At 39.8% G+C, this 25,459-nt stretch overlaps 1 protein-coding gene across 14 annotated transcripts in view; it reads right to left on the bottom strand.

Annotated features, from left to right (window-relative positions):
* Positions 1-7,022: 7,022 nt before the first annotated feature.
* Positions 7,023-25,459, bottom strand: part of MAP4K4 (mitogen-activated protein kinase kinase kinase kinase 4) — a 171,740-nt gene continuing 153,303 nt past the window's right edge. For 10 of the 14 annotated variants that reach the window (XM_004686174.2, XM_004686175.2, XM_012727446.1 and 7 more), the window contains 9 exons: positions 24,143-24,260; positions 23,669-23,839; positions 18,531-18,674; positions 16,372-16,506; positions 13,971-14,071; positions 12,760-12,909; positions 12,107-12,266; positions 11,271-11,410; positions 7,023-9,377 (listed from right to left, as the gene is read on the bottom strand). In XM_004686174.2, coding sequence (XP_004686231.1) covers positions 9,294-9,377; positions 11,271-11,410; positions 12,107-12,266; positions 12,760-12,909; positions 13,971-14,071; positions 16,372-16,506; positions 18,531-18,674; positions 23,669-23,839; positions 24,143-24,260 — 1,203 coding nt within the window. In that variant the 3' untranslated portion in view covers positions 7,023-9,293. The remainder of the gene's footprint in view (positions 9,378-11,270; positions 11,411-12,106; positions 12,267-12,759; positions 12,910-13,970; positions 14,072-16,371; positions 16,507-18,530; positions 18,675-23,668; positions 23,840-24,142; positions 24,261-25,459) is intronic. The other 4 variants (XM_012727449.1, XM_012727450.1, XM_012727453.1 and 1 more) reach the window with 1 other exon arrangement.

Here is a 25,459-nt window from a genome sequence, read left to right as displayed (position 1 = left end):
CTCCTGGGCTGGGAGACAGTCGCTTCCTCGCTGTGTCCTCTGAGGCCTCTTCTCTACAGGCACCATTTCTACTGCATTAAGGCCCTATGTTATGATTTCAATGAACCGTATTTACCATTATTACTTCTAAAAAACCCCACCATCTCCAAGGGATAACAATAAAGGCTGGAGCTTCAACATGGGGAATTTGAGGGGAAGATGCAGTTCAGTACTTAACAAATTCCACTTTCACCTCTTTTTACCCAACTTCCCAGTGAACCTGGACTCTTAAATGAAGTCTGGGCCATGAAGTTGACTTCCAATGTCCAGAAGCTACAGAGACTCTCAGGTGTAAAACCCATGAGTGACCCTGGAGGGGTGGGGGGGTGCAGAGGCCTGGCTGCCTTGAGATGAGAACAACCAGTACCACACTGACTAGAATATCCACAGTTGAAAGCAAAATGTATATTTTATCAAGAAATGTATATATGCAAAATAAGCCATAGGTATCACGACAGCTTCAGGTATTATTAGTCTCTGATTCCTTCTTCTTAGTGGCTCTGGGTGGTGCAAGGGGTTAAAGTGCAGCATATGAAGCTATCAGCAGCCACTGCAGCATGAGTTCCACCCTGATCCCAGACCAGGGAGCAGACCCACATGGCGTGGCAGACCTCTCCTGACCTGCCCGCTGCTCCCCTCAACAGTATATTTTGTTGATCTGCCTGTTCTGTTCCCCACTCTGTCTCAGGTGAATCCTCTCACCATCTGCTCCCCGCACCTCTGGCCTGTACTCCAGCTGCTATATACATATACAAATAAATCTTTTATAAAAAGAAAATTTCTAATGAAACTTAAGAGCAGGCAAGTGACAGTCTATCTCCCCTCTGGCCTGACTGACCCCTCTCCTCTGACAGCTCTGTTTCTTTCTGATCTGTGCTAATTTTATACATTTCCAATGTTCTTACTTTGCATATAGTTACCAGCAATTCCTACAGAACAGTGGTTCTCTAGATTAGAGCACATCAGCACAACCTGGATGTTTGTGAGAAATTCAAATGCCCTGGCTCTGTTAGAGCTCTTTGATCAGGAACCCTGGGCTAAGGTTCTGCAATCTTTATTCCCCAAGCCCTCTCGGAGAGCTGGCACCTACCCGAGGGCTAGAAACCTTCAATGTCCGTACTGCTTTCCTCAGTGAGCTCAGGGCTTTGTAGGCGTGGCGGAGGGCTGCCGTGTCTCCTAGTAAAGTTGTTTTTGGAAAGAGTTAAAAAATAAAACACATCATCTTTCACTTTCCACGATAATCTCGGCATGAAACATGATGACTCATACAAAGAATGGTCCTTTACAAATACACCGATTTTCGTATAGACACTTTGTGTTCAACTTTATGTAGGTTAAGAAGTATATTCAGAGAGCTAAACTTCATGGAAAGTTGTCTGAAATGAGAGTCTGGTAATTCCTCATTTTTGGTATATTTCAGAATGAGTAGTCTCTTATATTACACACTGAATTTACACCAATGACTTCAGGATAAACAATATGGTAGAAACACCCCGCAAATGCCATCAAAGTAGTAAGAGTGTACTTAAAATAAAGGGGTTGTAGTTCAATAGAAGGGAGACTTTCTTGCAAGATAAACTGCCTTAGATCTGTAATAACATACCTGCTGTATCAGAATTATCTCTTTATTACAGGGACAACAGACCTTGACAGGTATTACTCATAAACTAACAGCAAAGCAGTTATCAGTTCTCATTGTTTGGTTTTTGAAGGACATCACAAATTTGTACTTACTATCCACACTGCTACATCATTTTTCTGCTTTATATTGGGATTACACTGTTTAAATAAGGTCAAGGGACAGATTTGGATCTGACAACAAGTGATCTCTTTTCTTTTTTTTTTTGCAACCCAGACAGAAGAAAGCCCTCCAGAACCAAATGGAATTGCCTGGTGTCACATCCAGCAGGAACTGACCCATTTCCTGTGGTGGGAAGTCAGCAGGATTCTTAGTGACTGTGGGACTCATTGGGGAGTCAGCACAGTTAAATTACTGTGAACAAGGAATCGAACTTATTAGATGATAATAGTAAGTCCAAAGAAAAACGGGAGCATCTCTGAGTGGTGAAACCTTCATACCCATGCCATTCTCTATCCCATTTACATTGCAGAGAAATTAGCACTCACTCTTCACTGTGCAAACGTCCATTCATATTTACAAATTCCTTTTGTAAGTTCAAAATGTTCACATATGACTCATGGACTATTTATCTGCCTTGCATTATCTCCAATCCCAACACACCTCAAGGAACAGCCTCTGTATCCCAACAATGATAGACTTGGGGCATGGATCCGGCCAGCCAGTCCATTGCTCAAGTTACCCTCCCAGATGATTCTGCTTATCCCTTCCCACTGAAGAGCTCTGTTATGGGTTCTTTAGTTCTACCCCTCCTGAACTTGACCTCTCTCCAAATAAATCTGAGTCAACAAGTGGGTAAAGGCTTCCTTCTTTAAGCTGAGATGTGCACAGAGGTCTTGGGCACAAGCCCTGCTGAGGGACCTTGTGGGACACTTAGAAGGCCTTCCAGGAGGCAGCACTCAGGAAATGTCCTTGATGCTGGTTAAGATACACATTTTGAAATGTGACAGTTGTGCTTTACTTACACAGGATGAGGAAAGGATCGAGGCTCTGCAGAACCAGCTTTTATCTCCCTGCCTAGGGCCAGTATTCTTTTAAATTATATGTCAACCTGAGTACCCTGAAACAGGTGTTGGGCACAGTGAGAATGCCCACTGATCCCATCCGCCCTGGGGGCAGGCAGGCCCAGGGCTGCAACACACCTGTTTCCAGAAAGGTCCTCCATTTCCAAACTTGACCATCCCACACCGACCTGTGTTAAAGTCTTGCGGGGAGGACTTCACAGAGCTCTATGAGCTCAAAGAGAAATTATATCTCAGCAGAAATCCACTTTCTGGGTTTGCCTGTTAGACTGTTGCCTCTAGCAGAGCTAAAAGTTAATTCTGCAAGTTTCACTTGAAGCTGGAACCTACTTGGCTGTCAGTAGTGGGTCCTAATTCTGAAGGGAGTCACCAGTGACAGAGATTAAGAACCAAGGATGTCAAATAACAAAAGCAAAGTACTGATCTATGCCGCAACACGGACGGACCTCTAAAACATTCCAGTTAAAGCAGCCTTTGACTTGGACACATGGCTCGGTTCCATTTATGAGATGCCCAGAGTGCTGAATCCATATTGAAAGTGAATCAGCATTGCCTAAAGCTCAAGGGGTGGGCGGGTGGAGGAGACTAAGGGACAATGGCAATCGTGGTTGACTTTTATTTAGTGATAAAAATAACTATAAAAATTGCAGTGATGTAAGCACTATGTTAAGAGCCACTTAACTATACTTTAGATTGGTGAATTAAATAGTATGTGAATTATATCTCAAAAAAAAAAAAAGCTTAGAGAAAAGGAACTCTTTAGCAACATATATTGTGGATGTTTTTTAGTAGGCGACTTGCCTCACAGCAGCTGTTCTCAACCTAACCTCTGGTAGGCATGCCACCAGAATTTTACAATGCATACCAGAATTGTGTAACTTAAAATAAGCAAAGTATGTCAGAAAAAGATAAACACCAGACTGTCTCATTTACATGTCGGCTATAGAGAAACATACCATGTCCCTCAGAAGTGGTAATTCTTAACTGCCAAATTGAGACAACCAGAGGGGAGGGAGGACTGGGTGGGAAGAGAGGGCAGGGGCCCAACAGAATGTGGATTATTGGGGTGTTCTTGTGGGCAGTGTGCAAACATGCATTGGTATTGTGTTGCATCGGGTAAAACCATGCTGATAAAGAGACGGGAGTCGTGGAGCAGGCTACATAATGCAGGATGCTTGCTCAAGAGCAAGATCCTGGCCTTTTCATGGACAGGATAAAGATACAGCATCAGGGATGTGGGGTAGAAAGATGGGCGATATGAAAAAATGTGTTTTGTCACCTAGGGCTCTGGGGTGACTTGAATTTACTGAATAGATAATTTTCTTACCTGCTTTATTACCAAGCGTTGTAACTGAAACCATACTACAGACCCTGGGTCATGGTTCTGATTAGTGGGTGCTTCACTAATGGGGTCCCTTGACCTATCTGGGTCCTCCACCCCCAGGGTGATCCTGGTCCTACCCCATGAAGCATACCCTTTCCTGGGTGATCAAGCTTTCTGCTCTTGGTTGATGTGAAAGGCACCATGGAAAGTTTAGCTATGATTGATTGACCCGGCAGTTCTGACCTTGTATAGGAATAGAGTTAGCAGGCCCACAGTATTGGTTTAAACTTAACAACCCTCAAAGCAATACAGTGACATAAATCTTGACCTCAATAAACATGAAAAAAAAAAAAAAAAACCTACCACCATTTTGTATTGGACCTCAAACTCATCTTCCATAACCAAACAAGTTGACAGGTTTTTAGGAACCAAAGGTCCTTCTGCTGACCTGTTACCACAGCAAGCAAGTTGCAACAAGGAGATCTACTATAAGACAGGGCTGGCCTCCTGCCCAGTACTTCAGAGCTCCAAAGCCTCCTTGGGAGTGGTTACCCCAAGGGACTCCCACACCACTCAGGAGGGCTGGTTTTCCCCTAGATTTTCATTAGGTTTTTTATTTCATACTACTTACACAACAAGAAATTTCTGAGTGTCAGTGGTATGTTCAGTAGCTCTCTGAGGAGCAGAGCAGCTAAACCTGACACCCAACTGCAGCTCACCTACACTCTTTATTTACACAGGAACAAAATTGTGTGTGTGTGTGTGTGTGTGTGTGTGTGTGTGTGTCTAGGGTACAGGATAAAAGTTGTTAGCTATTAGGTAAAGAAGTCAGGCAAAGCAAAGGCAACGATGAGAGGTTCAGGAAGATTTTGAAACAAAGATTTGATTAAGGACGAGGTAAACACATGGTTATTCTCCCATAAGAAAATGTAATTATTTTCCCAACTTAGCTCCCTAGCCATTTTGCTTTATAAAATAAAAATACTCAGTTCTCCTAAAAGTGAAGCATGGGCATAAACTTGAAGTTGCAGATGGAAGAGAAAGCAGTACTTTCACCACACCGGAGCAGAGTGGCGTCAGTGAGAGGGATCAGTGAGAGGCTGCTACCCGCTGCTTCCTTTACATGAAACCCAGCCACTGGAGGGGAGCAGGGAGGCTCCCACAACTAGCACTACTCCAGATTTTTATTCCCACTCAGTTGCCAGCTACAAAAATTTTAAGTAGGAAAAGTACTTACTTGGTGGTCTCAATATTAACCATTTTATTTTCACCTTAGAGAATAACATGTTTCTAGATGAAGCACAGAGGAGCTACTTCATTAACAGACGTAGCTGAAAGGTTGCATGGCCACCCTCTTGTCAGTGGAGGCTCCTGCACAGCGTTTGTCTGGACAAGAGGCCCACCCTGTCCAGTGGGGCTCACTCGTGCCAAGCCTACAGGGAAACCCAGTGGGCCTCAGCCAGACAACTTTACACTGACAAAGCTCAGTATTAGGAAATACTTAGTATTACGAGCCAATTTGAGAAAGGAGCACTTTATTAGACACAGACATGCTGCTATTTTACTTTTTGATCCAATTCTTTAATGATCAGCTTTACTCCATTTGGCTCAAGAACAAGTTAGATATCAAGAGCTCACAGCCGACGGCACGGCTGGGATCTCGGAACAAACATTTGAGTTTTCCTAATCCATGATGTAACCCCTTGGGCAACCCGTTTTGTGAGATGGCTGGATGTGGAAGTCACCCCAACTCTAGCTATGGGGAAGGGGTGTGGGAGGGGCAGTAGTGGGGGGAAACTGGAGGTAGAGTGCAGAAAATGTGGAAGGAAGCATTTTGAAGGGTCAGAACATATTTGAAACTCATGCCACATGTAACAGATGTGATTTTTACTTTATTTAAAGGGGTAGGAGAATAGAAGGGGGGGACAACAGTAATTTTCATAATACACAGAAAGACAAATTAGAACGGCAAAGGGGGGGGCGGCTGGAAAGGGTTGTGTACATGTCACCAGTTTGCTCTGCAGCTCTGTGATTAATAAATTTAATGCAGTTTGTCATTTGTATTACTGTTTAACAAATTCGTAATTGGCAACATTAGGATTATGAGTCACTGTAAGTGTACTAAAACTAAGATGAAACCTAAATAACCCATAAAAAATCACTTAGAAATAAACCATAAATAGGATACACATTAGTGTAACAGAACCACTTTTGTAAACATTTTCTTCAACATAACATGTGCATAAGAAAAAGTAAAAAACACTGCACTCAATAGTTACTCTAATATACAGAAAGGTATTAAAGCTTTGACTAAACCTAGAAACGTATTTGTGTTTTGTTTCATTTGAAGAATACTCCTATAAAAGTTCAATGATCTGGAGTTAATGATGTCATCATAATACTGTTTTCTTCTATAATGTTGCCATGTTGGCACTTTTATGAAATCACTACCCTGTAGAAGGGGAAGAAATCATTCTTCCGTTAAGAAGAATGAAATTTCAACAGCTCACCATCTCTTAGGGAGGAACACAACTGGGCACTTAATTCTAGCTGCAGCAACACAAAATAGGTATTAACAAGCGGTGAAGCCAAGAAGGGCAGCACATAAGCAGACCGCCAGGCAGGGCACATCCGGGGCCCCGCCCGGAGACAGAGGGGCTTTCCCACTGCAGGAAACTGAGCCCGGCAATGTTTTCAACTCAAACACTGCAAGAGGGACAGTCCCTGTCTGTGCATGCAGGACAGGCACCATGACTTGAGCTCACAGCTATCACTTCGTGAAAATCCAGTTTTTGTCATGTTCTATACTCAGTAATTCTAACAATGCCTAGCTTTTTTTTTTTTTTATATGCATAACACTCTGACTTACAGATATTGAGATTCAAGTTTGTGGATAATTAAGACCATGGTATATCATCCTTTATTTCACTGTTACGAAATCAGAAGTTTAGCATCGCCCCCCCTGGACCCCCCAAAGATGACTGCCAGCTTTTACTTGTCTCAGGAGCCGTGGAAAGTTAGTACTGATCCAGTCATCTAGTTGTTTTCTCTCGGCAGATACATGTTCGCTGTGGCACATTTTCTTACTTGCAAAGCCAGAACATGTATAGGAAATCATTAGCAGCAATTTGATTTTGACTCAAGTTCCAGGCAATGGAATCTTGCCTATCTGAAGTCTCCTTCAAAGATGGAAATGACTCTTCAGTCTTCTCTATGTTAACAAGAAATTAGCAGAAAAGAACTAGTTTTTTCTGCTTGGGCATTAGCACTACTGCGAAATCATACAAATGGGAAACCATTTCCATCACCTCGTCCTTCCAAAGAGAGTAGGGCTTTCTCAGCTTATCTTGTCTTCGTGGGTGTACAAATAGCTTTTGTTTATGCATTTATGAGTCTACTTTTCACTAGATTTTTGTGATTTAAAGGCGAGCCTTTGGCAAAAATGCTGAAACAGGAGACTGGTAGTGGTCAAAATGAATGCCAAATGAGATGAGACAGTTGAGACAGCCTTGGCAAATTAAATGTTACATTTTGGGGAGGAAAGCCCAAAATTAAAAGAAAAATTAACCCTAAGAAAGGTTCAGTCTATAAAACACCATTCTTCTATTTGGTGAACGACGCTGAAAGGATCTACCACCCAGTATTCCCACTTAGAACGCAAGAAGAAGAAAGAATGCAGAACTGAGCATTACTGTTTTACCCAAGAAGTAAATATCCTCAGAGAAACTGAGTGATCATGAAGCCAGGAAACAAATTCTTACCCAAGACATTTATTACAAATGTCATGAACATATTCATAAAGTAAAACTGGTTTAAAAAACAGAGAACAAGAGAACAAGTGAAAGGAGGAGAAAAGCTAGGGCTCTGATATTACACCTAAAACACAAGAAGATTCCACCTTATGAATTAAGCAGTATTAACTATATTTTTAAAATAGCTTTAGTGCACTGCTGTTTTAGAAAAGGGAAATATCCCACCCTCAAGAAAAGTTCCTTGCAACACTGCACAGTTTGTGTGACTATTCTAATATGACCACCTGTCTGCTACCAACCTGGAACTGAGACTAATGAGGCGCCTGCCTAGTAGGCTGCGATCACGTCAACCACCAGTGGCGATTCCCGGGAAAGCAGAGCATCCTGTCTGTGGCCTTAGAAAGCGGACTGCCTCAGTCAGCATCACGAAGCCGCATGGCTGCCTCCCCTCTTTCTCTTATGCCTACTAAGACTCGTGACAAAAGAACAAACTTCAATCTGATAGTTTTGGTATTAAGATTAAATTAAACATTAATGTTTTTCTCCAAAAACATAAACTAAACCACCTCTTAATGCATTAAAAACAATGAGGTAGGCAAAAAAATAAACGGTTGAAAAAAATTTCTTTCCTCTGCCAAGTGCAGACCTGTGGCAAAACTGCTGTCGCACTTCTAGGTTTAAACAAAAATTAAACCTTTAACTGAGGCAGTGCTAATACTGTCACACAACAAAGTTCTGGCCATTATACAAATGCACACATTTTCTTTTTTTTCTTTTTTCTTAGAACCATCTGCACATGATTTAGGCAAAATCTGGTACACAGAAATATTACTGAGTTCTTGGCAAAGCCAAAAAAAAAAAAAATTCCAAAGAAACAAAATGGGACCCCATAAATCCACCCACCCCACCTCCCAAGCCCCACCCACAAAAGTTATCCTAGTAACTGTCTTTCACATTTTATAAATATTAACTTCTTAAACCTGCACCTTCTTCTTTGTCCACATATTGTCACATTACAAAAAAAAGAAATGTCAATTAAATACATTGTTAATATTACTATATTAAATCTGCTCTCTGCTTCAGCAAACTGCTTATAAGACCCCCCACTTTACACCTCCTTGTGCCCACTTTCATTAAAACCAACAAAACAGCATGTTCATAGTTTCTACCTCAGATACCCATAAGACAGAGTCATTCAGAGACAAGGAATTCTGGAGCTTAAGGAAAGGTGTTTGCTTTCTGGTCTTGATCCCAAACACTTATAGCACCTGATGGTAGAATCTGAACAGCACCAGCTGCATTGCAGCCTTAATTTATTTTTGAGTAAGGAAAAAAGGAGGATAGGGATAAACTGCTAGGAGGGGAGCAGGAAAAAAAGGAGAAAAGGAACCCCCACGTGGTATCTGTGCACAGCTGTCCAGGACTGCACCGGTGCAGTTCTGAGCTCCAGTTGCAAGGAATTCCCAGTTCTCAGGATCTTGAAGACTCTTGGGGCCAGAATTCTCATGGCACTGCTTCTACCAGCTCAGGAGAGAAGTCCTGCCTAATGTCATGAAATAAACCTGACTGCTGCCACCAGATCGGACAGAGGCAAAAAATACCTGCAGAAGGAAAAAAGAGAAGGACAGGTGTTTATCGTGAAAACAACAAACAATAGTTTGTGGGGAGCAAGGCTTCTTCTGGTTCCTAGGCGGGTAACTAAGAGTTACCAACAGTCTCAATTATCTCCAAATTGCAGGTGGCTTAAAATCCCAAAGTCCTTTTCAAAAGTAAATCTGGGATGATGTCAATCTATCACCTATAGTCTCTTTAGAGCTACAAATTTTAGTCTGATAACACCTGATACAGTCATATTATGAGGCCCCCAAAAGAAAAAAAAAAAAAAAACCTGAAGCTTCTGAAATGGGGTTTTTTTTTTAATCTTTATTACTAAAACCTTTTAAAAGACAAATGTATTTGCAAATCTCAATGCACAGTGGGGAGGACTCCTTGGCAAATGAATCTCTCTTTTTTTAAAGATTTATTTATTTACTCATACAGAACTGGGGTACAAGCCAGAGGCGCAGGGGCAGTGGGAGGTTTCACCAGAGACAAAATGGGGAGCAGAACAGACAGATCAACACTGCTGAGGGGAGCAGCGGGCGGGCCAGGAGAGGTCTGCCACGCCATGTGGATCACCTCTGGGGCGGGGATGGAACTCACACTGAAGCAGCTGCCACCAGCTTGCAGTGCTGCTGCATCCCAACCCATTGCACCACCAAGGAGGGCCCAAATTTTTCTCTTTTTAAAAATGAAGCTAAAATAAATTATTTTATGTCATTCTATACTCAAAGTAGAATCATTTATTTTAGCTTTGTTTAGTAATAAACCTGAAAAGATATACGACTATGAGTAAGAATATTTAAGTGCCTAAAATTCAAAGAATATTCTAGGTGTAGGTATATTAAACATACTCAGGAAAAACATAAGTTGAAAAAGCCAGCAAAAACTGGATTAGGCCTGAGGCTGTATGGAATTTTGAGGTAAAAATGTAAATTACATTAGCAATTGCAGGAGAAAGCAGTTTGGTGGTGTGGCTTTTGTGCTGAGTAGGAAGGAAGACCAGCTGCCAAGGAGAACTACAGCTCTTCTTTGTTATGCAAAATTTTAGAAATTAATCTGAAGAGTCAACCTGTGGGCTAGCTGCTAGGATGCTTAATTTATTTTAACATTAAGTGGTAGTGGAAATGTTCCTGAGGGGAAAGTTTCTAAGGTACAGGGGATTGCCTCAGGGAGCCAGATTTCTACCCAGACAGACTTGACAGAGGTCCGTTCCCAAAGTAGGCCAGGATGAGTCAACATGCGTGGCTGCCTATTCCACACCAGGCCTGTTTTGAGATGGACTCTTGGGTAAGAGTCTAAAATAAATAAGACTCAGAAGCCAATTAAGTAGGCTGGCCCTGAAGAACATATGGCTATGGGCAATTTTGAAAAAGGAAGGTTTTTAACTGGGGCTTTGACACCTAGGGGCTTCAGCAGCAGCAGGGACTGCCCGTGTTTGGGAAGAATGATTACAGTGTTGGGCATTTCCTATGTGTGCAAACTACTAAGCTATTTCACAAGGCAACCTCACAAGTGGTATCGCATACACATCAGGGGAGAGGAAACTTCTACCCTGTCAAATTTGTACAGAAGGTTTTTTCTTGTTACAATCAATCCGCCTAAATTGGCAGCTTTAACCTTTCCTATGGCCATGTGAAACACAGCCTAGACAGACTTGTACTGGAGTTAAAAGAAATTTTAAAACCCAATCTGCACAGATAAATCTATCGCCTCATAGCAAAACCAAAATAAAATATACCCCAACCCCACACAAACAAGTTTCCTTAATGAGTAGGCTCACTTCAGATCTATCAGAACCCAAGGACTAAGACTTCAAACAAATTCCATGGGAAATAAATCACTGTTAAATGATAGTAGTACTAAAAAGAAGTTTTCTGTAAGGACACCATTACCTTGTCATTTCGTTCACATAAGAATTTTAGTCTTTGAGCCCTTTTGTGCATAAACACACCATCCAGGTGACCAGTTTCCACAGACCGGATCTCTATAGCCTTTTCTCCCCAGCCCATCGTCTGATTGGATCTAATATAAGCTTTTTGAGGAGAAAAACACATTTTGTTAAAGAAAGTCACAAGAAGGAAACAGCCACAAGATGCTGCTATGTAACTAACACCCACTACTCAACATTCAGTCAGCAGTCAGCATTTAAGGACTTCTGATTTTCAGGACCTTTGCCGTTGTAACCCGTTGGTATTTGAATCAATAGCTGAATCTATTAGTTTCCCTGAGGCATTTCATGTCAATCTTGAGCAATGGCCGACTGAGTTTATAGTTTAGGGCTCATATTTTCATCAAACAGCCATGAGAAAAGTAAGACAAAATGGTGAGTAGACAGGGTCAGGGACTTAACTACAATAAAACCAAAATAGGTGGGGATCAGAAACTTAAAGCTGTGACCATTTCAGTGACCAGCCTTGAGTGCGCACCAGAAGAGGCTGTGGAGGCTGTGGCTCTGCCACTTGGCAAGGGCAAATCAGTCAATAAAAACACTTTTTCCTTGTGTCTTAAGGATTAAATGAAGGATCAGAATTACTTCTAAAAGTATTAATGATTGCTTGAACTTTTGTCCTAACGTAGACCATGACTAGTCCATGGTCTCCATCTACTGCCATCTCCTCCTTAAATGGCCAAACAGACTGAACACCAGGAAACGTTAGCACTTAAGTAAATGCAGCTTTAGGAAGGCTCCACCCTAACAAACACTGCTTTTTCCGGGAGGACTACCCACCTACAGAAGTCGGCATCTCTCCCCACTGTAGAACCACGTCTTTGGTGATCCTTCCATAGGTATTGACATAAACCCCTTCATCTTCATAGCACACCAGAAGCTCCATTCCATCTGTGTTGGGGAGGATGATGATTGCATGGGGTTTGATGCTACATTGGATCTAAAGAAGAGGACAAAGCACAGGGATGAATGTTTGTGGCTATTTCTAAACCTGCAACAGTGCTCAGTAAGGCTGTCTGGGTGAACTCAATGGTTCACATCCCTGGTGATAAGTGGAGCAACAGGACAACATCTTGAGAAACTCGAGGGACTGATTCACATTTTGAGCTCCTTGAAATCTATCTGGATTGTTCCCTTTAAGAAATTATTTCCCAAGGGTTTTTGACCTGCCAGCAAATTCCCCAAATCCATCCCATGTTAGTCAAGCCAGGGCTAAGAAGCTCTCAAGAGGACTTCAGATAGCAAGGAGAGTGGATTTCCACTTGTCTCAAGCAAGGGATTATTGAAAATGACACATCATTTAAATACTTACCCCCACACCAAGGGGTAAGGAAGGAATCCCTGCTTGTATTAGTTTATTAAGCAGCGTATAGACAAAAGTCAGAACAAAACGAAGCCATTCAACCAACCATAGAGTGTGGGTTCTTTCTTACGTGTGTTGGTAGATAAATGTCATAGACTGATCCTGAATCCACATCAACAGCATGGAATCCAGCACAAGATCCATAGATCACTTTCAACCTCTGGCCTTCCTCAACAGTAAGATCCACCAGTAAAGGTTTATGTACCAATTCTCCAAATGACTATAAAGTAACCAAAAAGCAGCAGTAAAACAAAGCTGAACTTATTTCTATAGATAGAACCAGAGAAGCTAGACTTAAGCTACTCATTCAAATAATAAGCCACCCGTGGCTTATTATAACTATATGCAAAAATACTTCTGAGGTCTGTAATCTATTATGCTTTTTGTCTATTTATCAATATCTGGAAAACACTTCTTCCAGAAAGCAGGTCCCAAATCTTCCTTACAAAGCTCAAGGAAAATAATAAATTTCTGTATTATTCAATGCCTCAAATGCAGACAGTAAAGGCAGAGGAGGAGCTGTAGCACTTAAATATTGAGAGTTATAGGAGTTATACTGGAATCAAGTATTAAGTCTGTAATTTTTCCAAATTGATGCTTACCCTTGATAAAACATGTCAAAATATTTTCAAGATAACCATTCTGAAAAAAAATTATTAATTCCTTACATTATACTAAAACAGGACATGTTATATTACTATTATATTACAAATTAGAAATGTTATTTATAATATTTAATGTAGTATTTAAATTAACTTTCATAAATTTGTATCTAATACAAACTCTAGAATCATAAAAAATATTAGAAGCTCTCAATAAAGTAACTTTTTTCTATAATTTTTTAAAAACAGAATAGTACATATTTTAACTTCCTTCTTTTTCTATTCAGTGTTAATATTCTGTCACTAAGAATTTCTGAAATTTTGTTTTTACATACCCTATTAAAATTTATGTACCAACTTAAAATTCTCAATTGTTGGATACTTTATTGTTGACTTTTTATGCAAATCTATGGTTTGAGGTAGAAGGTAAAGGTCTGTTTTTTAAATGGAGGTAACAGAGGTGATATTGTCACATTTCCTTCTGTTACTATACTGACAGTGTGACTCGGAGAGCAAGGGCGAGGTTTATTACATGACAGATAGTCTCTTATAATGTTATATATTGGTATAAAACTTTCAAATGACCTGCTTCAATGGTTCAGATTTTAAAACTACTCCTAGGCTCTTGGTCATAGCATGAATAATTGATGCTATTTTTAAGTGCATTTCACATTCTTACCTTAAAGGCCATAAATTTGTGATACGGCTTAGGTGCCCACGCATAGACTTCCACAGAACTCTTCAAAGCTATCACCAGAAATTTGATTCTTTCATATTTTACTGAAAAAAAAAAAAAAAAAAACACAAACAAGAGAAGGAGCAGGTCAGTATGTAACTCTGGATACTTTTATTTAATTATTTTCTGTAATCTTTATAAATATGCCTCTCTAGGGTTCATCCAAAGCAGCAAGGGCTTCCTCAACAGTAAGATCCATCAGTAAAGGGTTATGTTCCAAATGACTACAAAGAAGTAACCAAAAAGCAGCCGTAAGACAAAGCTGAACCTATTTCTAATAGATTGAACCAGGGAAGCTAGACTAGAGAGAGATCATACCTGACAATTTTCTTTTTTCTACTTTAATGGATAAATCCACAGTTTCCATCTTATGTCATATTGTATTGGGTTCCAATACTCTGGTTAGTAATAAACAGTCCCTAGTGTTTCTCAGATCCTTAGACTGCAAGGATTCAATACTATCTAAAAGCCTCCAGGTCTCAGTATTATTTCATAAAGATGATGATGTGATTAGTCAATGAAGAGATTCCCAAACATTCTGTGTAGTTTTCACAAGTCTTGGATGTGACCTGCAGATTGAGGAACCTAGAAAGTTGCATCAAAATCTAATTACAGGGGCTTTCCCTGGTGGCACAGTGGGTCAAAGCACACCAATGAGAAGCTAAAGCCACTTCAGCATGAGATTATTCCCCTGCCCCGGAGGTGACCACATGGCGTGGCAGAATTCTCCTAACCCACCCGGTGCTCCCCTCAGCAGTGTACTTTGTCAGTCGGCCTGTTCTGCTCCCCACTCTGTCTCTGATAAAGCCTCTCACTGCCCCTGCACCTCTGGCCTGTACCCCAGTTCTGTATGAATAAATAAATCTTAAAAAAAAAAAAATTCCATATATTCTCACTGTTCAAATAAATAACTGACATTAAGATGTTAAAGGATTCTAAAATAGGCTGTTTAAAAGAATTTTCTGCAAAGATGGGAAGGTTTTATCTTTACTGCTAATATGATAGTCACTACTTACATGTGGCTATTGGGTACATGAAATGTATTAGTGCCATGAAAAACGAGATTTTAAAGTTTATTTCATGTTATTTAAAGAGAATAGCTCCCTATTCTTGATGGTAAGTCTTACTACACAGCACTGGTCTTGAGAAACTAAAAACAATTTCCTAAAACTATAAAGGTAATGAATAGTGCTACACACATGTATCTCCAGAAAATGCTTGTGATTCATTATAAGAGGGCTTAGGTTTTTTTTTTTTTTTTTAAATGAAAAGCTCAGTAAATTCTAGTATCTGCTCTAGCAGTCCCTGTAGGATAATCTATTAATGTATACTTCAGCCATTATAAGCTGTTTCCTTAAATTTAGACGACTTTAATTATACCTCAGCAAGTAAAAATAATTCACAAAGACACAACACAGAAAAGCCTAATCCCAATTTATACTAATATTACTAACTTTCCATTACCACTCTTAATCAATCCAAATATGGAAGTGACTTCTGTAGTCATTATTAACCAATGAGCTGCACGTTGTGTACAGACTGTGGAAACAAGACAAGGATAATAACTATAATAGCCCTGGGAGGAGAGGAACTGATTACAGGATGTAACTTCACAACTAAAGAAAACATATAATCAGAAATCAGCATTCAATATGTCCCTTATGTTATCAGTTTTAGGTACCTATAGGCCATATGTCACCTTCTCAACTTCCCATTTCAAATTTCTTATAATGCATCAACTCCATAAATTTAATCTGGCTAACGGCCATTTTTCACCATAATTTCCAATGTTGGTACCTGTATTTTGATTTTTTTTTAAATAATGAAATTTGGTTTTATTCTTATGAGATCTTACTTACTGAGAACCACTGCATGTGTGATTGGATGGAAAAAAAAAAAAACTGGCCAGCTAAATCATTTGTTAGCAAAAATACAGTATCCTGCACAGTACACTTAGCTCAAAATGAGAAGTTACTGGTTTTTGGATCAAATTCTCAGAGGTTCTACCAATGACTGCTAAGGATCCATAGTCTGCTAATAGGAGAATAAGCTTAGACTTCAAAGACAGAACACTGCTGGCTTTTGTTTTGCAATCTCCCCTATTTACCTTGAAGAACATCTTACAGAGAATACAGACTGGGTGAAGGGTCAGACCAATTAACTATGTGGATGAGACAGAGGGCAGAGGGAGCAGCAGGTCACACTTAGATGCCTCAGAAATAAAACACCAAAATTGAGTTCCAAGTAGCAGAAACAAGTTTATTACTAGAAGTTTCAAAGAATATGGTGATTTTAAGCGAGACAGTAACGGAACAAGTACCTTTGTGAGCCTTCTGGTACTTACCAACTTTATAGTGTACACATCCTTCCAAATCCCCCACAGTTGTCCATCCCTGCTTCTTCTCAACTTCTGGATCATTGTGAAGTATTTTATTTCTTAACCAGGATAAATAGTAGACACGTAATTTATCTTTTTTGCCTAGCAAAACATATATGTAAATATTTTACACATGTATACAAAAGCAGTTATTATCACTGATAATAATAATCAAAATAAACTTAAATAAACAGTATCATCCCCCGGGAATCATTTTGTAACCTGGCTTTACTAGAAACTCAACTGAAACTATTCAGGTAGGTTTTTGCAACCTTTATATAATTGCCACCACGTGTAAGCCTGACTTAGAAGGAGACAATTAAAAGAACTTACATAAAGTAATACAAATATCTCTAACAATAATACAACCAATAGAGCATATAAGATGCATTCATATGTATTATGTCACTTGATTCTCAAAGCCCTCTATGTGGCTATTATATTACATTTAATAGTATCTGAAGGCTTAAAGAAATCACCCAATGCAGTGACTCAAATCCAACAAAATCCAAACCATAAATTGAATATATGAGCAATTTACAGAGTTGACAAAAGAGTCACATGTGAAATACAGAACACCTATAAATCAACTAGAAAGATAAGCCAACAGAAAGATGGGGCAAGCAACTAGAACAGGCTCAACTAGAAAGATAAGCCAACAGAGAGATGGGGCAAGCAACTAGAACAGGCAAAAGACATTATTTCATAGATATATAAAAAGGTATTTTTTATATATGAATACATATTAAAAACCAAAATGGCATACAATTTCATACATTTATCAGAATGTCTACAACCAAGGAGTGTCGATGCCAAATACATAAGTAGAAATGTTCATAGCAGCATAGTTTGTAATATAACGAAGTAGGAAACACCACAAATATCTACCAACAGCAGAATGAGTAAATAAATTGTGGCATACATAGGGACAAAGAGGAAAAACAGTTGTAAGCAACAGAAAATAATGTTGAGCAAAATAAGTCACATAATCACTCACATCAACAAGCTGAAACAGAAAAACCATGTATCAACAGATGCAGAAAAAACATGCAGCAAAATCAATGCCTAATTCATGATAGAAACTCACATTAAATAGAAAGAGGGGAACTACCTCATTTTGATAAAGAACACCTACAAAAAACTTAAGAGCTAATATTGTACTTAATGTTGAGAAACTAATACTTCCCTCCCAAGATCAGGAACAAGAAAGGATGTCCTCTCTCAGCACTCTTATTAAACTTCATATGGAAGTCCTAGCTAATGCAATAAGGCAAGAAAAGGAAAATAAAAAGGTATATAGATTGGGCAAGAAGGAATAAAATCGTATTTTGTTTACAAAGGCATGAAAATTTGTTGGCAGAAAGTTCCTGAAACTATTCAGTGATTATCATAAGCTCGCAAGATGCAATGTTAATATACAAAAGTCAACCACCTTCTTATATACTTGCAAGTGTAAATTTAAAATAAATCTGAGATCATTTATATATCTAGCAAAACAGTCCTACATAAGAGCTCTATTAGGGAAATGTAAAAGTGTGAAGAAGGAAATCTAAATAACTGAAGAAAGCCAAGACTCAATATTTAAGACCTGTCAGTTCCACATAACTTGATCTATGGATTCACGCAATCACAATCAAAATCATAACAGTTTAGGTACTCTCTTGGATGATTTTACTTTTTATTTCTTCTACTTGCTTTTATATAGTAATTTTTTTTTCTTTTTACTTTCTACAATGAACATAAATCACTAATGCCTAGAAAAATACTCTTAAAAAGACACTTGCATCAAGTATTTATAGCAAAGCGTACTTTCTTTTGCATGAAAGAGTCATATGGGAGGAAGTGCACACACGCCCCACAGTGGAGAAGCTGCATACCGGAGATGTCATTTAATTATAAAGTACACCTTCCTGTGCTTTTCAAGAGTGCTCTTTGGAGGCATCACAGGTGAAGTGCGCACATGTGAGTCACATATGAAACATTCTCCTATATCATCATTATAGAATTACACAATGGCTTTATCTAATTTACCCATTACTTCACAGAGAGCGAGCTAATTGAAGCTTAGTGCCCAGAAGCATGATGTTTTCAAAAGAGTTATGCATCCTGTATTACCACACACTTACCAGATATTGTCACCAAGACATTCAGTCCTTCAAGGACATCCATTTGTTGAAATCGTCGTCTGTTGATCAGAGGATAAACTTTTCCTTGGCCACTTCTGTCCAGCAGCATCAGGCCACTCTCTGTGCCAACTAACAAATTCACCCCTATTTCAAGGACACAGAAAAGCCTAATTTTAGACTGTGTCTATGACAAACAGCATGGTTGTAAAAAAAAGAGCTAAAAACACCTAAGAGTGATTTCCTTAACTTTCCCAGAAAAGAAATGCTTAGAATAGTCAGTGGATAGAGCAGTGAAAGTAAAACATTTATTTAAATATAAAATAGAATACAAGGAGAGATACGAGCTTCAACTCCTCTATTTTCTGGATAATTGACCAGTTTACCAGTTTACAGTTCTTCTCAGATCCCTGAGTTTACCATCCCCTTGGCATTACAGATTCTACATTTTTGTCAGCCATATTAGACACCTGAACAAAGTCTGATATTATCTTCATGCTTCCTTTGCATCTCTTAATTTTCACTGGCAAACTTCTGGAATGAAATACAAATAGCTTTCTGAAATTCTTAAAAGTTTATGATTACTTCACTCTTATTATTTGGTTTAAAGTTTTCTGAAAGACCACTCTCCATCATCACCAAGAAGAGAAGTAACTGCACACAGCCCTCTGTCTCTCTATATCTTGTTAATATTGTTAACACTGTGATCTCCTGACAGGACCTGTCCTAGCTTAGACATGCACTGCCACCATCTTCCCACTCTCTCCAGCTCCGTTCAGTCTCCATCTGTGTTTTCCACAAACCTTCTCTGCTTCTTTTTCTATACACATCTCCTTTGCTGTCTATCTGTCTAAGTCATACACCTAAGTCATTAACTCTTAATTCTTTACTCACTCTCTCTACTTTTCTATCTGGTGTAACTTCTACTGAAGCTAGCTTCTCCACTTTTGCCAGGTCTATCAAAAACACTACCCTCCCCCAAATTAGCCAAACTAACTACCAGAGGTGACCTCTTTCTCTTCCCAATCCTCTTTTCTCAACCACCTTCAGAATTTGGCCACTTAAAACTAGTGGAAAGATGTTAATCAAGGCTGCTTTTAGTGAGATCTCCCTCTGCTTTCTCAAGACTGCACTTTTAAACAGTCCCAATTTTCTCGAATTACTCAAGCAGTCACACTATACCTCTAGAACCTACACATTCCTATAGGGCAGGGTCTAAAACTCTTGATCTAGCATTCAAAACTCTGCTGACCCTTAAATGATTTTTTTTTCTTCCTTTTTATTCATTCACTTATTTTGTTAACACCAGTTGCTTCCTTAGTCTATAACCTTCATTGACTACATTTTGTGACATGTAGTGCAGATCACCTTATAGTCTTAGAGGACTAAGTACATCTATAATTGCATTGAGTCCCTAACTCAGGTAATAAACTCAGTGAGACAAGGATGAAATGTTTATGCTTTCACAAAGTTATTGCTACCCTGCCAAGCTTTCTGTCTGTTCCACATTGAATAGGTAAAACACCAACGCTTGGAGGACTCTATACCACAATCCTTACGAGAAGGCTGCAAGCATGTTTTGGGAGCCCTAGGGGAAAGTAGGGAACTTGGAATTTACATGGGTACTTGCTATTAATATTGCTCAAACTCAAATTAGAATGTCAGTGACTCACAGATGTCAGGCATGCACAGACAACAGTTACAAATACACAGAAGCACTACAGATTCTAACACAACAGCATCTCTAGAGTCGTCAAAAAATGTAATTTTTTTATCAATGAAAGAATTTATCAGTATAAGAGAAATTAATGCTTAAGAAGCACCCTATTCATTTTCATATAATTTTACTTTTCTGTTGCTTAGTTTGCTGTGACTACATTACCCAATTAATGCAGAATTACTTGAACAGTACTCTGAGTGTTTCCCTGCAATTTTTTTCTACAAATTCACAATTTTAACTGTTCAAGGTGTTAGATAATTCATTTTATACAATTAATTGTTAAAAGGCAAGATATATTATAAACTGCAATAGAACTCAAAGGAATCTAGTATAGGTTATGGGAAGAAAGGCTTTATAAGGTGATTAAAAAGATCCTTCAAATTCTATGATAATTTGTGATATAAATGAAGCACCATAACAAGTGCAGACAATTCATTATCAATATAAGAATGAAAACGACCACATTTCAAAAGATGTGTTAAGATAATCCTGGCTGTTAATAAGAACATCATTTCATTAAAAAACTTAATACTATTTACTAGATTACAATGCTCACTTATAAGACAGTTTACAGAAAATTTGTTGCAAGCCTTTTCCAGAGAGGGGCACACAAACTAACCTATATAACACTAATCAGCAGCATATAAATGTGTCAGTTTTACTATTTCACAGTAATACTGTAATGGCACTGTAGTTCTTTCTTCATGGAGCTATTGCTCTCACAGCATGTGGTTTAGCTTTTAGTATGTGGGTCTTTAAGTGGCTTATTTTTAACTTCAAAGATAACTCATGATAGCTGTCACAAGCAATTTAAGGAAATCCACCGTTGTTGGGCCCCTAGTCAAGCATCTCATATACATTGATTTGCAGAAACAAATTTCAACTTCATTTCCCTGCCTCTTCTTTTAATAGTTTCACTGTGTTTAAAAAAAGGGGGGGGGGGCCTCAAGATATGCTGATTGTTCTTAGAAGTACTGAAGAATTAGGAAAAGGAACTGTTCAAAAAACAGTTTATGACACACAGAATGGGGCCCAACACTTTGCAGGATTTAGAGGGAAATAAACAAACACAAATATTCTGGATAAAAGTTAATACACCAATTCTGAAAGAACACATTTAACATCTTACACTGAATATACTATACTAATTCTGTGGATATAATCACCCCCATAAAAGTGGGTCTTTACTTCGAATGAAAATGAACTCAACTCCTATCACGGCCTCAAGTGACATTCACCAAGCCACAGCAAGGTGCCAAGACAAGATCCCCAGCTGCTTTCATTTGATTCCAGTGAACTCCCCAAATGGCCACTGTTACACCTTTACCTAGGTGTTGTTTTAAGACTGATGATCACTAAGGGCTTTGTAATACTTAGTCGTACAAGGACAGAAGTCCAGATATCAAGAAGTAAAGAGAAGGAAATTGAGTCTGCAAGGGGAAAAGAGAGAGAGAGCAAAGTCCAGAAGATGAAAAACTCTGGGTGCATTGGTGATTGAGTATGGGAACATACCTATGAAAAGGTGTGAACCTGTATCTGAGTCAACACTGTTAACTCAGTTAACTAAAATCACTGCTAACTCAGTTTAAGAAAACTAGATAAATAAAATCTTAATCTTAAAAAAAAAGGTCCAGAAGGTGAAGGAGGATGAAATTTTATCAAGGAATAGGTTTCTTCTTCAAAGACAGCAATAAGGGATATCTTGAGATTGAGAAGATAAGCTCCATCATCTTCCCAAGGAAGGAGCAGCCCAGGTAGGTAGCAAAAGTGAAGGTCCAAGGTGGGTGAGGAGAGGACTGATCCAGCCCCTGCAGGGGATACATGGCTCTCATCAACACTGAAGGAGTGAAATGCAGAGGAGGCTGTGCCTGGACTGCAGTCAGAGGACAGCATGTTTTCACCCATTTACAAGGGAGTAAGACACTTTTCTGAGAAGAAACAGGCTGCTCCTTAAAAAGTCAATTTCAGGGGCCCTCCCTGGTGGTGCAGCAGGTAAAAAGCACAGCACTAAGAAGCTAAAGCCACTTCAGCACAAGTTTGATCCCCACCCACCCCAGAGGTGACCCACATGGCGTGGCAGACCTCTCCTGACCCACCTGCTGCTCCCCTTAGCAGTGTACTTTGTCAGTCAGCCTGTTCTGCTCCCCACTCTGACTCTGGTGAATCCTCTTACTACCCCTGCACCTCTGGCCTGTACCCCAGTTCTGTATGTAAAAATAAATAAGTCTTTTTTTTTTCTTTTCAATAGTTTATTTTTCCATCATTTTGTGCATTTTTTCCATCCCAGTTGTAACCCCTTTGGGCTTCCCATCATCAAATCACCCTGTGCCATCACCAAAGTCCAGTGTACTTCCCTCTCCCCACTGTTTTTTATCTCATTCCCCACTCTACCCCCATAAAATGTCTCTGGTATATAACTGTTCATTATTATTTTCTCGCCTCGTCCACTATACTCCTGCTATGAGTGAAACCATTCATTCTTTCTGGCTTAAAAATAACTAAGTCTTGGCCCTCCCTGGTGGCACAGTGGGTTAAAGCACTGCACTGAGAAGCTAAAGCCACTTACACATGAGTTCGATTCCCGCCTGCCCCGGAGGTGACCACATGGCGTGGCAGACCTCTCCTGACCTGCCCGCTGCTCCCCTCAGCAGTGTACTTCGTCCATCTGCCTGTTCTGCTCCCCACTCTGTCTCTGGTGAAGCCTCTCACTGCCCCTGAGCCCTGTACCCCAGTTTTGTATGCACAAATGATTAAATCTTTAAAAAAAATAAATAAATAAAAATAAATAAGTCTTAAAAAAAAAAAGGTCAATTTTGGGGCCCTCCCTGGTGGCGCAGCAGTTTGAAGCACAGCATTAAGGAGCTAAAGCCACTTCAGCATGAGTTCAATCCCCGCCCCGGAGGTGACCCACGCACATGGCGCGGCAGACCTCTCCTGACCCGCCCGCTGCACCCCTCAGCAGTGTACTTCCTCAATCTGCCTGTTCTGCACCCCAGCTCTGTCTCTGGTGAATCCTCTCACCGCCCCTGCACCTCTGTATGCACAAATAAATAAATCTTTAAAAAAAAAAAGTCAATTTCAAGGTTTGGGTGTGGGGGAATGGGAAACAAAGTGTGAGGCTGGAAGACGAGGGGAGGCCGAGAGCAGCCCTGGTCTCACAGTGAGGAAGGGGTGAGAGAGCTAAGTTTTAAGCAGGTGAGATGGCAGAGTGATACACATGACAAACTCTCTAAGAACACCCTCTCATGGTGCCTGGAGTTCTGTAAGTGATACACACACCACAGCAATTCACAGATAAAGTCAGCTCAATAATTCCTTCTGCAGATAACTGGCCAGTGGCAATTTACTTATTAAAATTCTGTGTAGATGTTCCACACTTCAGATGGAAAATTAAAAGATCACAGTAGCAGCAGATACCTACCCCATAAGGCAGCACACAGAATCTCAGAGTTAAACCTCTTCTTGTACTTGCGAATCTCTGGAGTATCACTCTGTGGCCTAGTATTGGTGGGATTCACATTGACCACTGAACCCTTCCGGGTAGGGTCTTGTCTAATGGCTTCTGGTCTCATTCCATCACAGGAAAATCCCACTAAAACAAAGTACACTTGAAATTACTTTTTTACAAACAAACATTGTGCTTGCCTCCCTCCCCCTCTATAGCCACAAGTAAATATTCATGTCATAACCAACACTTTGTCGAGGAAAAGAAATTCGTAAGAAATGCATATGGAAAAGGAAACCGACTATGCAGCCCGTTGCAAATAAGGCAATACAAGCAGGATGGTGTCTGTCTCCGAGGTCTGCGCCTGCAAACAACTAGTGAGCCACCAGGGAGCAGCGTGAGAGACCCAGGCCTGATTGTCAGCTCTTTCCTTGTTGCTACTTTACTTACCCACAGAAGTCACTGTTGTCCCACTAGATGGAGAAATCTGTAGTAATCTGGGGTCTATAAAAGGTGTAAAGGAGGAGGAAGATTTGTGTTTCTGGAGTGTGCTACTAGCGGACTGAGTCTGCAATGTAAATTTCAATTGTATTAATACAAATGACATTGAAAAAATGAACATAAAACATTTCAATCCACCTCTAAACTGCACTGTATCACATTATAAAGCTCTAAGCCCTCCTGCAGCATTACCCAAAAAAACGGTCCTGAGGGGGCCTCTGCATGTGTACAATATACCCCCAATAACAGGCTATGTAACCTGAAACCCCTGAAAGAGCTGTATCACTTTTCAGAAATATTGTCCAAGAGAGGAACATTGCAAGTTATCAATAAAATATATACTTCATGCTCCAAAGTGTTTTTTTTTTTTTAAAGTAATTATAATGAAAATTTCTAGAGGAGTCTGAAGTGTTTGGACTTCAAGTCATCAGTTTTTGTATTTATTTCCCTGCCCTCCCCCCCCCAAATCTAATTAAACATCGCTGTAATAATGGCAAATGCTAATTTATTTTAAAGAAAGCCTCTTGCCAGAAAGCTATAGACACTTTGGCTCCCAGTGTTTTAAACATATTTTAAGCCTGTGTCAAACTGCGTATCATTAGTGAAATGTGCACGTGACAAAATAAGGCATATCCTTTTGCTCTTTTAGGAGTACTAGTGTTTTGGCTAATAATGTAACTTAAGACTTAAAAAAAAGAAAAAGAAAAGAAAAAGAAAATTTAAAAACCCAACAACAAAACAAAACACAAAGAAAGTGAAACGAATTGTTAAGTGGAAATGTAATGACAATTAAAAACAAAACAAACAGAAAAATAAACTTGCCAATTTAGTGAGTTAGGGGTTATTGTAAAATACTGTACATTAGCGCAAAATGGAGCAAAGTTTAAATATAAATATAAAGAAGAATGTGAGTGTAGGTGGGCTATGTCATTGGAGAAAAAAAGAACACCTCTGCGCAAGTGCTTTGCTCCTGAACTGTTGGCTCCTGCGTTCAGCGAAAAGCCACCCCCAGTGCTAGAGCTGCCACCCCCTGGGCACCCGGTCTCCTCTCCACTGACACAGCTGCCTGCCAGCAGGGTTCCCACCCTGTTCCACGGTTGGAGGTCAGACCAGTTGATGCGGAGCCTGCTGCGAACAGCTGACTTGCCCTGCTCATAGGGAGAGAGTTACTTGGATTCTTTCTAACAAGGGAACTAAATGGGAGATGGGAGGAGGGCCAGCAGCTAAGTGTTCACACTGACAAGACAGGCTGAAGCTACATGCCAC

This window comes from Condylura cristata, unplaced genomic scaffold (genome assembly GCF_000260355.1).
Source record: "Condylura cristata isolate star-nosed mole 26May11 unplaced genomic scaffold, ConCri1.0 scaffold00020, whole genome shotgun sequence".
Lineage (NCBI taxonomy): Eukaryota > Metazoa > Chordata > Mammalia > Eulipotyphla > Talpidae > Condylura > Condylura cristata.
This window is presented reverse-complemented; position numbering and strand designations above follow the sequence as displayed.